We start from the raw sequence: 14,550 nt of genomic DNA on the forward strand, positions 1-14,550 counted from the left end.
TAATGGGATTCTTCGGGCCTTTTTTGGACATGTTGAGGATACAAAATAGTTGAGTTGAGTTTGCTTCTGTTGCAATTTGTTCAACGTTGAGCCTTTTTTTGGCCTAAAATTACTGGTCTCTATTGTCCAGTCAGGTGTCTAACTGGTGTCTCTACTGGTCCTAACGTCCCTCAGGTCCTCCCGTCCCCCCGGTCAGCACCAGAGTGAGCGACGCTGTGGTCACCAAGTCCTCCATCGTCTTCAGCTTCAACTGCAGCTGGTTCAGCGACGTCAACGGGGCCGTCAGGTTCTTCACCGTGGTGGTGACCGAGTCCGAAGGTACCGACGCCCTGAGAGGACCCTACTCAACTATACACACACTGCCAAAACTCTAGTCAAAATGTCATTTCTAGTCAAAACTAATCTCATTCTACTTAAAATAAGACTCATCACATTAAAAGCAGCTTGTTTTTAGACACTTTTTACTTCTTTCAAGCTGATTTTCACTTGAAATAAGTAGAAAAATCTAATAGTGGAGCAAGTTTTTCTTTCTTATCCACCACTTTCCGGGGAACGACGCTGGGTGTCGCCATGACGCTCCATTCATTACATTTTAGATTAACGTTAGCTGTTAGCTGTTAGCCGTTAGCTGTTAGCCGTTAGCAGTGTCTTAAATAACTCAATAAACGCTCCATGAACAAATATGTTTTCCAGCAGATATCTGAGTTCCAACATGACTGAGCTAACTGGAGTAGTTTCATGTCGTGTCCCACAACGGGAGGGTTTTAACAGCTGACGTCCTGATGTTAGCTTAGCTGCTGCTGTTAGCTGTCAGCAGCAGCTAAGCTAACAACTACGATAACCATGACTAACTACAAAAACATGCACACAGAAATAGTAATGTTTGTTCAATAATTAGTTTTCTAGACTTAACAAACATCAGATTTAGTCACAACGGTTTTGGCAGCCCGGAGCCCCCACATGTGGTACCTACACCGGTGGCTAACGCTACCAGTTAGCCGCTAACGCTACCAGTTAGCCGCTCACTAGAACTGGTGGCTAACGCTACCAGTTAGCCGCTCGCTAGAACCGGTGGCTAACGCTACCAGTTAGCCGCTAACGCTACCAGTTAGCCGCTTGCTAGAACCGGTAGCTGACGCTACCAGTTAGCCGCTCGCTAGAACCGGTGGCTAACGCTACCAGTTAGCCGCTCGCTAGAACCGGTGGCTAACGCTGCCAGTTAGCCGCTCGCTAGAAAAACCAACTTCCGTTGTGGTGTGACGCAATGGATCATGGGAAAATAAAGTGGTGGATAACAAACACAAAAAACTTGCTTTCACTGGCAGATTTTTCTACTTATTTCAAGTGAAGATTAGTTTGAAACAAGTGAAAATGATCTAAAAACAAGTTCATTTTTAGGTGATGAGTCTTATTTTAAGTGGAAAGAGTTTAGTTTTGACTAGAAATGAAACATTTTGACAAGAAATAAGACAAATATTCTTGGAAAGATTTTGAGTTTGTACAGATACCTCTCCTCTGATGTGTTTCCTGTCCTCGGTGTGTGGAGGTTATGGTACCGAGCAGCCGGACCAGCGCCACCCTCTGGCCTCCTACCGGGACTACCGGTCCAACAGCTCAATCTAATATAACCCTAATCTAATCTAACCTAATCTAACCTAATCTAACCTAATCTACTCTGATGTGTTTCCTTGGTGTCTGTAGGTTCTGGTAATGAGCAGCCGGACCAGCGCCACCCTCTGGCCTCCTACCGGGACTACCAGTCCAACAGCTCAATCTAATATAACCCTAATCTAATCTAATCTAATCTAACCTAATCTAACCTAATCTAACCTAACCTAATCTAACCTAATCTACTCTGATGTGTTTCCTTGGTGTCTGTAGGTTCTGGTACCGAGCAGCCGGACCAGCGCCACCCTCTGGCCTCCTACCGGGACTACCGGTCCAACAGCTCGGTGCGGTCCTACCAGACCGGCTACTTCCCGAGCCGCTGCAGCCTCGGCCCCGACGGCCCCCGCAGCGTGGAGATCACCGTGGGAACGGGGACGGCGGCGCTCGGCGGGAGCTGCGACCACAGAGACACGGCACCAGAGACCGGCAGAGACCTGAGCCGCTTCTGTGACGGACCGCTGAAACCCAGAACGGCCTACAGGTACCGACCCGGTCTATTACTACAATCACTTACACCTTAAAGGAGAATACCGGCCATTTTTGACCCTAAATCGTTGTCCTGATGGTCACCCAGTGTTGGTTGGAGCAGAAAACGCGACTAAAATTGATGCAGGCAAACCAGAGTTACCATGGCTACCCGGCGCTAGCGCTAGCCACAACGCTAACCCATGGGGGCAATTCTTTCAACCACAACAAACACTCAGAAAACAATCAGATATCTCTTGTACATGACTGGGATCCTTACGGCGTGTTCACACCGGGTGCGAGGCGAAATTTCCGCGCGATAAGATTACATACAAAGTCAATGTAGACGCGAATGGCGCGGCGTGAATTAAGCGAAAACGCGAAATTCACCCGTTTGCGAGTAAAAACAAATATTCCAGCGGGCAAACTCGAGCGAGTAGAGCGCGGGGCGAATATTTTACTCGCGCCCGGTGTGAACGCACCGTTAGAGACACCACTGAACTCATATAGTGGAGAGTAGAAACAGTAGAAACTTTGTGTTTTTAACTCTGAAACATCCCACAAAGACATTACTATCCCATCACAGAGAGAAACTAACACTTTGTCCTTGTTGTGGTGATTTCTTTACTAAAATAAACGGTCAGAGATATTCTGGACATTACCACTAGATAGATAGATAGACTTTATTGATACAGACTTTAAAATACAGCAACAATAGACAATAAATTAAAAACAATAATTTAAAAACTCTATAAAAATTTAGAAAAATGTATCCCACACACATACACACACCATACCTATGCTCGATTACGTGCAAAAACACAAAGTTTCTACTGTTTCTACTCTCCACTATATGAGTTCAGTGGTGTCTCTAAGGATTCCAGTCATGTACCAGAGATATCTGATTGTTTTCTGACTGTTTGTTGTGGTTGAAAGAATTGCCCCCATGGGTTAGCGTTGTGTGGCTATCGCTAGCGCCGGGTAGCCATGGTAACTCTGGTTTGCCTGCATCAATTTTAGTCGTTTGCCCCCCACCAACACTGGCTGACCATCAGGACAACGATTTAGGGGTCAGAAATGGACGGGTTTCTCCTTTAAGTTGGATGAAGTTGTTGTGATGAACCTCCGTGTGTCGTGCAGACTCAGCGTCAGAGCGTTCACTCAGCTGTTTGACGACCAGGACGGAGGTGATGATGTCATCGGCTCGCCGCTCTTCACCGACACCTTCCTGTCGCTGCCCGTCGTCACGGAGACCGGTGAGAAACGCTCGTTGCCGACGGCGACAGTCAGGATGTGGGAGGACGAGCACGAGTCACGTGACCGTTTGTCTCCACAGATCCACTGAGCGGCGTCGTCGAGGGCGTCAGCGCCGGGCTGTTCCTCATCGCCACGGTGATGGCCGTCACCGCGCTGCTGGTCTGTAGGCACAGGGCCCGCAAAGGGTGAGTAGGGAACTAACTAGCTGTTTAACTAGCTGTGGTAACTAGTTACTGTAACTAGCTGTGGTAACTAGCTGCACTAACTAGCTGTGGTAACTAGCTGTGGTAACTAGTTACTGTAACTAGCTGTGGTAACTAGTTACTGTAACTAGCTGTGGTAACTAGCTGTGGTAACTAGCTGTGGTAGTGATGGCCGTCACCGTGCTGCTGGTCTGTAGGCACAGGGCCCGCAAAGTGTGAGTAGGGAACTAACTAGCTGTTTAACTAGCTGTGGTAACTAGTTACTGTAACTAGTTACTGTAACTAGTTACCACAACTAGTTACCATAACTAGTTGTGGTAACTTGTTACAGTAACTAGCTGTGGTAACTAGCTGTGGTAGTGATGGCCGTCACCGTGCTGCTGGTCTGTAGGCACAGGGCCCGCAAAGTGTGAGTAGGGAACTAACTAGCTGTTTAACTAGCTGTGGTAACTAGTTACTGTAACTAGTTACTGTAACTAGTTACTGTAACTAGTTACCACAGCTAGTTGTGGTAACTTGTTACAGTAACTAGTTGCGGTAACTAGTTGTGTTAACTAGTTGTGTTAACTAGTTGTGGTAACTAGTTAGTTACAGTAACTAGTTGTGTTAACTAGTTGTGTTAACTAGTTGTGTTAACTAGTCTCTTTGTGTTTCAGTGTGGAGGAGGGAGCAGGAGTCAGGATGAGCGTCAGAGAGCGAACGACATCATCAGGTCACCTGGCGGTCAGAGGGTGAGAAACCATGACGACCAGCGGTCACATGACGACCAGCGGTCACATGACGACCAGCTGGTCACATGACGACCAGCGGTCACATGACCAGAGCTTCTGTTATATACATACATACAACCTATATACACATGTAATAATATTGTCTTCTTCATCCTCTGCTCCTCTTCCTCCCGTCTCCAGACACCGTCGTATCTCCAGGTGAGTCTCTTACCTGTCATGATGTCATCATGAACCCCCCAGAGCACAGAACTGGTCACACAGATGCTCAACACAGACGGTTCAGACTAGAGCTGTAACAGAGAGTAGTGACAGCATCGGTCCAATGGCAGCGCCTCCTGGTGGAGGAATATGAACTGACATCTCTGCATTGTTGGTGAATGAGCAGTGTGGTGTTTTCAATAATTTAAGGACATTTATAGATCACCCACGTTAATAGCATCATTGAGGATCCTTTACAGATAAACATTAACAAAAAAGAACAAACAGTTTTCTAGTTTTCAATCTACATTTTGTTATTAACAAATTCTAAGTATAATCTGATATGACCAAGACACCTAAAAACAAAAACACGACCGTTTTCATCAATTTAGCAGCAAGTGGGCAACACACATACACTGGAGTGAATGGGTTTTCTGGGCGCTGTTGCAATACCCACATCCTGCCACTAGGGGGCATGAGGCTTTAACCACGGGAGTCAATGGAGGTGTAGTTACTCTCTTTTACAGTGCTCTAGTTCAGACAAACAGGCAGGTTTTTATACCAGACAGGGTTAGGTACACAGGCAGTCAGACAGAGGTTTCCAAAACCAAGAGGTAAAAAGGCAGGTCGAAGGAGCAAACAAGGTCATACACAAAACAGGCTATGACTTGGACTATGATATGAGCTGGGACGAAGACCGTGAAGCACAACGAACTGGCAACTAGACTGTGAGACACACAAGGTGAAGTACAAGAGGTGATGAGGGAAGATGGGAAACAGGTGGGGAGAACAATCAGGGAGCAGGTGTGACGGGACGGTGAGGGGGGGGGGCGTGCAGGAAGTAACTCTAGAACAGAGACAGAGGGTTAGTGATTTCAAAATAAAACAGGAAAGACAAGACATGAACATGAAATGTGCAAAAGCAAACAGGAAGTTGACAGACATGAATGACACTCTAACCCTCTCTTCTCTGTCTCAGTCCCGTCAGGATCGTCCACTTTGAGTCTCACTACAGTAAACTGATGGCCGACTCCCACTACCTGCTGTCAGAGGAGTACGAGGTAATGTGGTAATGTACCACGCCTACGGGGGGGGGGTCAGGGGGGCTGTTGTCATGACAACCATCTGAACCCCGTTCTGGTCCCATCATCAGGACCTGAAGGACGTCGGTCGCAACCAGCCGCTGGACTCGGCTCTGCTGCCAGAGAACCGCGGGAAGAACCGCTACAACAACATCCTGCCCTGTGAGTCCAGGGGGGGGGGGGGGGCAGTGGGGTGGGGGGGGGGGTTGATGTGAGACAAACAAAGATAACTAAACATGATTCACCATGACAACCAGCAAAAAAAAAGCCTTAATCTAATCTAAAAAAGAAATCTGGAGAGTTATTCAACATCGTGTGTTTGAGCAGGTGCAACTCCAAATGTGTGTTTGATATGTTCAAGTTTGTCTCCATTATAACGTGACGGGGATGTGCCATGGATGTATTATGGGATGTGTGTGTAGTCATCAATCACACCCGGAAATAATCCATAAGTGGATCGACCTGCTACGAAATATAATAAATAAGACAGAGAGAGAGAGAGAGACGTGTCCGTGTGGTGTCATGTGAGGGTTGCTCAGATAAACTGAACGATCAAACTAATCCTCACATGGAGAATCAAACATCCAGTCCTGTCAGCCGCTGCTTTCAGTCTGCAGCTTCAGATAAAAAGGAGAAGCTCAGGGTCCCGACCAGGTTAGGTTCACGGAGTGTGTTGCCATAGTAACTGACTCTGAGCTTCAGTTACCTCTCTTTGTGAAACGGGCTGGAGTTACTCCTCTTTCCCTGGTTGGAGTTACCTCCATAGACTGTAAAAAGAATGGCCGTAGCACCGTGACGTCCCCCATTGGTTTTGGGGAGTCGTTGTTGTGACTCCAACATGGCGGCCTGAACAGCGCCATGTTGGATTGGCCGGCCGAGAACCCGCCCACTGGCCTCGAAGCAGCTGTCCATGGAGCTGCTCGGACCTGTCACTCAATGTTTCAACGCCCTAATTGGCCAGAGTTTTAACCTAATAACAGTCAAACGGTAGAAAATTCACCCCCCTCAGAGTTTTAACCTGATAACGGTCAAACGGTAGAGTTAAACCCCTCAGAGTTTTAACCTAATAACGGTCAAACGGTAGAGTTAAACCCCCTCAGAGTTTTAACCTAATAACGGTCAAACGGTAGAGTTAAACCCCTCAGAGTTTGAACCTAATAACGGTCAAACGGTAGAGTTAAACCCCTCAGAGTTTTAACCTAATAACGGTCAAACGGTAGAGTTAAACCCCTCAGAGTTTTAACCTAATAACGGTCAAACGGTAGAGTTAAACCCCTCAGAGTTTTAACCTAATAACGGTCAAACGGTAGAGTTAAACCCCTCAGAGTTTTAACCTAATAACGGTCAAACGGTAGAGTTAAACCCCTCAGAGTTTTAACCTAATAACGGTCAAACGGTAGAGTTAAACCCCTCAGAGTTTGAACCTAATAACGGTCAAACGGTAGAGTTAAACCCCCTCAGAGTTTTAACCTAATAACGGTCAAACGGTAGAGTTAAACCCCCTCAGAGTTTGAACCTAATAACGGTCAAACGGTAGAGTTAAACCCCTCAGAGTTTTAACCTAATAACGGTCAAACGGTAGAGTTAAACCCCTCAGAGTTTTAACCTAATAACGGTCAAACGGTAGAGTTAAACCCCTCAGAGTTTGAACCTAATAACGGTCAAACGGTAGAGTTAAACCCCTCAGAGTTTTAACCTAATAACAGTCAAACAGTAGAGTTAAACCCCTCAGAGTTTTAACCTAATAACGGTCAAACGGTAGAGTTAAACCCCTCAGAGTTTTAACCTAATAACGGTCAAACGGTAGAGTTAAACCCCTCAGAGTTTGAACCTAATAACGGTCAAACGGTAGAGTTAAACCCCTCAGAGTTTGAACCTAATAACGGTCAAACGGTAGAGTTAAACCCCTCAGAGTTTTAACCTAATAACAGTCAAACAGTAGAGTTAAACCCCTCAGAGTTTTAACCTAATAACGGTCAAACGGTAGAGTTAAACCCCCTCAGAGTTTTAACCTAATAACAGTCAAACAGTAGAGTTAAACCCCTCAGAGTGTGTGCGGGGGTAGAAACTATTGGTTCAGACCAGAAAACGTTGTGACACCAGGCTTTTAACATGTTTATTGAGGATGTAAAGTGGGTGATTTTAACATGGGGGTCTATGGAGAATGCTCCCTTCTGACACCAGCCCCCAGAGGAAGAAGAGGGGATTGCAGTTTGTTGAACAGGGAAGTGACTTCACTTCTCAGACCCACAACTGCCCCCTTGGTTACCTCCCTTTGTGAAACAGAAAACCCAGAGTTTCCCCTCAGTTCAGGGTGAACAGACTCAGAGTTTTCACTAAAGCTGCTGTGTGAAACGTAGTCCAGGTCTGAAGTGAGTGTGTGTTTGTGTCCAGACGACTCCACCCGGGTGAAGCTCTCCTACATAGATGATGATCCCTGCTCCGACTACATCAACGCCAGCTACATCCCTGTAAGCTACACACACACACACACACACACACACACACACACTAACACACACACAGAGGGTTGTGACATCATCATCGTCCTCTGTCTCCAGGGCAACAACTTCCGGCGGGAGTACGTGGCCACGCAGGGCCCGCTGCCGGGAACCAAGGACGACTTCTGGAAGATGGTGTGGGAGCAGAACGTCCACAACGTGGTGATGGTCACGCAGTGTGTGGAGAAGGGCCGGGTGGGTGCTGCTGACATCATCACAGTGACACCATCTCACACACACACACACACACACATATCTCATAGATATACATATGTAGATGCCGTCAACACGGCGGCCATCTTGGCCCGGGGTTTCTGACCATAGACATATAGATAGACATATACATCTGACCAGCAGTCAAACTTCAGTGCATGTATGCATGTGGGTGTGTAAGTGTAGGGTGACATCAGGTAAATTGGGCCATCAGGTAAAATGAGCCAGTTAAGGTTTGAGCCTCCTAGCTCTTTAAGTTTTAACAGGCAATGGCTGTAAATGATTTCAAATTGTTGCTACAACTGTACTTGAAAAAAAACAATAGATTTGAGTCTCTGGTTGCTGTTGTGGGTGGGACAATGCTTTATATCCAGCCTGCTGAGGAGAAGTGTGCCAAAAGTGGCCTGGCAAACAAATTTCACTTGAAACTGATAAGGTTGATAACTCCGTAGAAAAACAGATCTACTCTAATAAAAAATGTGATTTATAATACACATTGTGATTCCCCCCATTGGATAGAATGCAAAATTCTTGCTAAGCTTACTTATTTTTAATTTAAATGCATTTTTTGTGGGTGGCTCAATTTACCTTAATGCATCATGGTAAATTGAGCCATGCATTTCAGCTAAAATGGGCCACATACAAAACACAGTCTCACACTGAAGTTACACAGAAATTGAGGGTGCAAAACATGTTCAAAGTTAGATATATATCCAAGGTTGGTCAGTGCCACTCATGGTGCCATTAGCACTGTGGGGGAAAAAATGGCATCTATAATGCCACACACACACATACACACACAGTAAAAGAGCCTATAACATAGTCAGTTAACAAAGAGCATAGCAACAACATGATCATGTAATTTTAAAATGCATTTTAAGATTAAAAGATGTCTTCAACCTCTTATGTTTTTACTGTTAATGTTAAGTTTAGTGTTGTAGTTTAGTAGTAGTGTCAATTTATTATTAAAATGTAAATGATTTCTGCTAAAATGACTGTGTTGTTCTCTCTTGGCCCAATTTAACTGAACCTTCATCGTACCTCGAGAGGAAATATCCCGATACTTTAACTCTCATAATTCCAAAATAATTATACTTTTTAATTTTTTTTTTCACACAGAAACATTTAAGAGACCTATGTCGATTTTTAAAAATATCAATGGATTTCATGCATAGCGTTTTTGATGGTCTTATTAGTCGTTTACCAAAAAGTGGCCCATTTTACCTGACTTCACCCTATGTTTAATATATATATTTTTTAAATTCATCAATCTATGTTGTATCACACATATCTGTCTGACATTTATAATAAACCAAACAGCTTGAGAACCGGTTGAATATTCAGTGAGTTGTGGTGTTAATGGTTGATAGACCTCTGATGCAGGAAGTAGACACGGCTTCCCCCTGCCCAAGATGGCCGCCACGTTGACGCATCGTTCCAATGGACAGCAGCGTCAGAGGAGGCGTCTATGTGTATATATCTATTGCTGCGTTCAAAATAACTCGGAGGTCAGAATTCCCAACTCGGAAATTTCCAACTTCCGACATCATTGCGTTCACGCTGCAGGAACTCAGAGGAGAAAAAACATGGATACCTGAAGGAAGTTTGTCGTATTGTGGCTCATCGCTGAATAGGAAAAATCACTGCAGCAGTAAATGATGTTTATTTTGGAGGCAAATGAAGAGGAGAGGAGACGTTACAGCCTTGATAACAGTTAAACCTTATTTCTGTCACATACGAGGAAACACAACTTCACACCATACAACAATCACAGCTTCATATAAACGTATTTCATAGAGGCTACTGCAATAATACACAAAAATATGCATTCAAACCTCAACAAATAACTTAAATTGTCTAAATTCTAACCGTTTAAGACGAGGGCTGCCATGTTTTGATGTCGTCGTGACGTCAAGTCAGAAAGTCGGAGCTCTGATATGATACCAGAGTTCCCGACCTGTAATTTCAGAGTTCGATGCCGTTCAATTCATTTTTTACAACGGAGCTTGTTTTTTTCCGACTTCCGAGTTGTCTTGAACGCAGCATATGACTGATCCTCCATCCGTCCATCCTTGTGACCTTCTCCTCCTCCTCCTTCCTCTTCTCTTTCTTCTCTTTCTTCCCCCCCCCCCAGGTGAAGTGTGACCACTACTGGCCCTTCGACCAGGACCCTCTCTACTACGGAGACCTGATCGTCCAGATGTTGTCTGAGTCCGTCCTCCCTGAGTGGACCATCAGAGAGTTCAACATCTGCAGCGTACGTCACGTCACGTCACATCACGATCCGTCACCACAACATCTGCAACACTGTTCCAAATGTATTAAGGGATATAAGATGCATCATCTGGTCTTCCAGCCAGAGTAGAGGAGGATCGAGGAAGATCATTAATAAACATAGAGAACAGAAGTGGCCCTAAAGATGAGCCTTGTGGAACACCCCTTCCTATGATTAAATAATCAGTTTACACATTGACGTCTATTATGTAAGTGGGAGTTGAACCACAGTAAGGCATGACGAGACAGTCCTATTGTATATAGTAGTTTGTCCAGCAGCAGGTAATGATCTACAATGTCAAAAGCTTTGCTCAAATCTAAAAAGACTGCACCAGTGAGTTTGTCACTGTCTAACGCTGATAGCACCTCACTAGTTGTGGAGTGGTTGGACCTAAAGCCTGATTGGCATGGAGACAAGATATTATAGTCAGAGATGTGTTGAGATAGTTGATTGAAAACTAATTTTTCAAAAATCTTAACAACAGAACTAATAATACTAATTGGTGCCCTTTGTCCCCTCTGCTATTCACTTTAGCAATAGAACCTCTCTCGATCGCAGTAAGGACACGTAGAAATATATCCAGCATCAAGATTTGGGACATAGTCTAGAGCATCATATAGCACTATATGCGGATGACATAATTTTTTACTTAACGAACCTGAAGAACAGTATTCCAAATTTGATTACTTTACTCGAAAACTTTGGCGAGTTTTCTGGATGCAGAATAAACAAATCTAAGTCAGTATTGTTATTTCTAAATGAAGAAGAAAGACGCAATCCCAAAATAAATACACCATTTATGGCCACGAAAGATGGATTGAAATATCTAGGTATTAAGATTGCCCCAAAACTTGGCGAAATTGTCCCTATAAACTATAACCCTCTGGTAGACGAAGTGACAGAAAAGTTGGACCGGTGGTCTAAATCAGCCTTTCTCAAAGTGGGTGCCGCGGCACCCTGGGGTGCCGTCTGACTGCATCAAGGGTGCCGTGAAAAAAATACCTCTTCTGACATTTCATAGAATACATTCTCTTTACATATATGCAAAGGGGCCGTGTCCACCGGACGCCCTTTTAGCGCTCTGGGCGTCTACTTTCCATTCAGATCCTATGGAGCTCGGAAAAAAGCTCTCGGCGCTTCTTTTTTTGTTGTGGCGCTCAGAGCGCTCAGAGTTTAAATATGTTCAACTTTTGGAACAGCGCCGCACTTATCAAGCGGCTCGGACCTGAGGCGGCTCGTTTCGGCAGCGCTCAGAGAGAGAGAGAGAGAGAGAAAGAGGGAGAGAGAGAGAAAGAGAGAGACAGAGAGAGAGAGGGAGAGAGAAAGAGGGAGAGAGAGAGAGAGAAAGAGAGAGAGAGAGGGAGAGAGAAAGAGAGAGACAGAGAGAGAGGGAGAGAGAGAGAGAGAGAGACCGCTCCGTGGACACGGCCGTTGGTCATGGCACTCAGAGCAGTAGGGGCCGTGTCCACCGGACACCGGACGCTATGAAAAAAATGCGTAATACCAGGCACACGTCTCCCTGATGGTGAGTCACACCCAGGTCACCCCCCCTCCTCTCTCCAGTGGATCTGTGTCCGCTCTGTTCCCACTCCGGTGCGTTTGATGTATAAAAACACTCTGCACTGACACGGTGGAAACTCTCTGATTGTTCGTAACGGAGTCAGAACGGAGCGGAGATATGGATATGGATATTCATTTGAACCAATATAATACATCCATGATTTGAACACGTGCCTGCGCTGCGCGCATGTAGACCTTCTCTCTTCCTCTCACATTGCGGATTATTGTGTGCGTGTGCGTGTGTGCATATGTAGGCTACAGAGGCACCTATGCATAAATACTGTAATACTGTCCAGTCTAAATAAACAGGACATTTACATTTAGGCTGTGCAGTGTCATTTTGAATTACATTTTACACAGGGGTGCCGTGAGATTTATGCACTTTTGAAAGGTGCCCTGACTGAAAAAAGTTTGAGAAACACTGGTCTAAATTGCCGATATCAATGATTGGTCGTATAAATCTTATTAAAATGTCTATTATACCCAAATTTATACATCTTTTTCAAGCACTCCCGCTTCCATTACCAAGTGACTTCTATAAAAAAATTTGATAGTATATTTAGTTGTTCGATAGTTGTTAAGATCAAGTGGGTCACCCCCTTTAAAAACTGGGGTGACCTTGGCACGTTTCCATGATAAGTCTGCTAGTGGATAGATTAGCACATGAGAGGCTAATTTGTATCAATGACCATTTGGATCTCTACAGGTGAAATTTTTCTGAATGAAAAGGAACCACTAGGAGCTAGATTGTTATAGGTATTAGACATTTTATATTGATCAAACTTAAAGGAACAGCCCACGGAGGAGAAGTGCTTGTTAAAGGCATCAGACACAAGACAAGGATCTTGAATAATGTTATTATTATTGACTCGGATGTGGGTGTTCAAGTTAGTTTTTATCAGATTTATTGAGAATCGTGTTTATTCTATTCACACACAACTATCTACTCAACATGTGTGTGTGTGTGTGTGTGTGTGTGTGTGTGTGTGTGTGTGTGTAGGAGGAGCAGCTGAGCTTCACCCGTCTGGTCCGTCAGTTCCACTACACCGTGTGGCCCGACCACGGCGTTCCCGAGACCACCCAGTCCCTGATCCAGTTCGTCCGGACCGTCAGGGACTACATCAACCGGACCCCCGGATCGGGACCCACCGCCGTGCACTGCAGGTAGCTACGCAACCCACCACTCTGTCTCCATGGCAACCTGCAGGCCAGGTCACCACGGCAACCTGCCACCATGGCACCACGGCACCATGGCAACCTGCAGGCCAGGTGACCAGGTCCATCGCGTTAAACTGGCTTCACACCAGATCAGGGCCAGTAAAGGCAAGCGCCACAAAATACAAAAAATAATCTCACGCTAATTTAAAAGCAAAGCTAAACCAATTAAAAAGTAATAATATAATATGTTACAACATTACTTACTAAGTCGCCCCCCCCCACTCTCCCCATTGGCCCTCTGCTCTCCCTGCAGCCACACACAGCAGAGGTAGCTACCTGTCTACACTGGGAATAAAACGCTTTCAAGCCCTTTTCTTGTTAGAAACGCCACATGTTTAATTAGATGTGTGGATACTTGGCTGCATTAATCCTCAAAGTCGGAGCAAATGCCAGCTCGTTTGCGCGACTGTCTCGATATGTTTTTGTTTATATTTGGGTCATTTTACGCCGCCCTTGACGACCTGTCAATCAAAAGAACAGCTGTGAAGCGCTTCGAAGCCGCAGGATCGATAGGAGAGAGAGAAGCAGTGAGGAGGGGTTGGGTTGGAGGAGGATGACGGTGCTTCAGAGGCTGAAAGTTCTGACTCATTAGATGAGGAAGATGATGAAAAAGAAGAGAGAGTTGAGACTTCAGCCTGCTTAGACAGCCGGGCCAGTGGGCCACGGTTCCAGGGTGCCATTCCGAAGGGCCGCCACTCCGAACGTTTACTTTAATTTGTCGGAATGCCGACCCTTAATTATTTATGGGAAAAGGGTGCCATTACGAACCTGAAAAAATCTTGAATGGTTCACGGCACGGAATAAACCAGTCCAATAGTGGTGGTAGCGTAGTGGTCAGAGCATCTGCTTTTGACGCGGTGGATCAGGGTTCGACTCCCGGGGGAGATACATATTAACTGCGATTTTATTGGCCTCTACCTAACCTTTTTACTAAACTTAACCAACTCCTTTCTACATTGCCTAAACCTAACCAAAGCACAGAGCAAGGACATTTATTTTCAGCAGGAGTGCCGCGGCTGCATCAGACCATGGATGTAATGCATCAGACTCGCACCTGGGTGAAACTTTGGAGGCGGAGGGGGAGGGGGAGGGGGAGGGGCCGGTCGGGCGCTGTCCCCGCGGCGCGTCGTGTCAAGCCGGGCAGGAAGTCAAACCACGAGAGAATCTGGTCAATTTTCA

General features: G+C 45.5%; 1 protein-coding gene across 1 annotated transcript in view; it reads left to right on the forward strand.

Moving 5' to 3' along the window:
- ptprbl (protein tyrosine phosphatase receptor type B, like) overlaps positions 1-14,550 on the forward strand; it is a 67,110-nt gene that overhangs the window by 45,793 nt on the left and 6,767 nt on the right. Inside the window, exons 20-31 of the mRNA XM_085780528.1 lie at positions 175-318; positions 1,882-2,149; positions 3,274-3,389; positions 3,470-3,575; positions 4,250-4,324; positions 4,505-4,522; positions 5,502-5,583; positions 5,676-5,766; positions 7,999-8,075; positions 8,166-8,300; positions 10,453-10,575; positions 13,154-13,317. Coding sequence (XP_085636654.1) covers positions 175-318; positions 1,882-2,149; positions 3,274-3,389; positions 3,470-3,575; positions 4,250-4,324; positions 4,505-4,522; positions 5,502-5,583; positions 5,676-5,766; positions 7,999-8,075; positions 8,166-8,300; positions 10,453-10,575; positions 13,154-13,317 — 1,399 coding nt within the window. The remainder of the gene's footprint in view (positions 1-174; positions 319-1,881; positions 2,150-3,273; positions 3,390-3,469; positions 3,576-4,249; positions 4,325-4,504; positions 4,523-5,501; positions 5,584-5,675; positions 5,767-7,998; positions 8,076-8,165; positions 8,301-10,452; positions 10,576-13,153; positions 13,318-14,550) is intronic.

The sequence above is a fragment of the Trachurus japonicus genome, chromosome 6 (assembly GCF_045865225.1).
Source record: "Trachurus japonicus isolate A0001 chromosome 6, Traja_1.0".
NCBI lineage: Eukaryota > Metazoa > Chordata > Actinopteri > Carangiformes > Carangidae > Trachurus > Trachurus japonicus.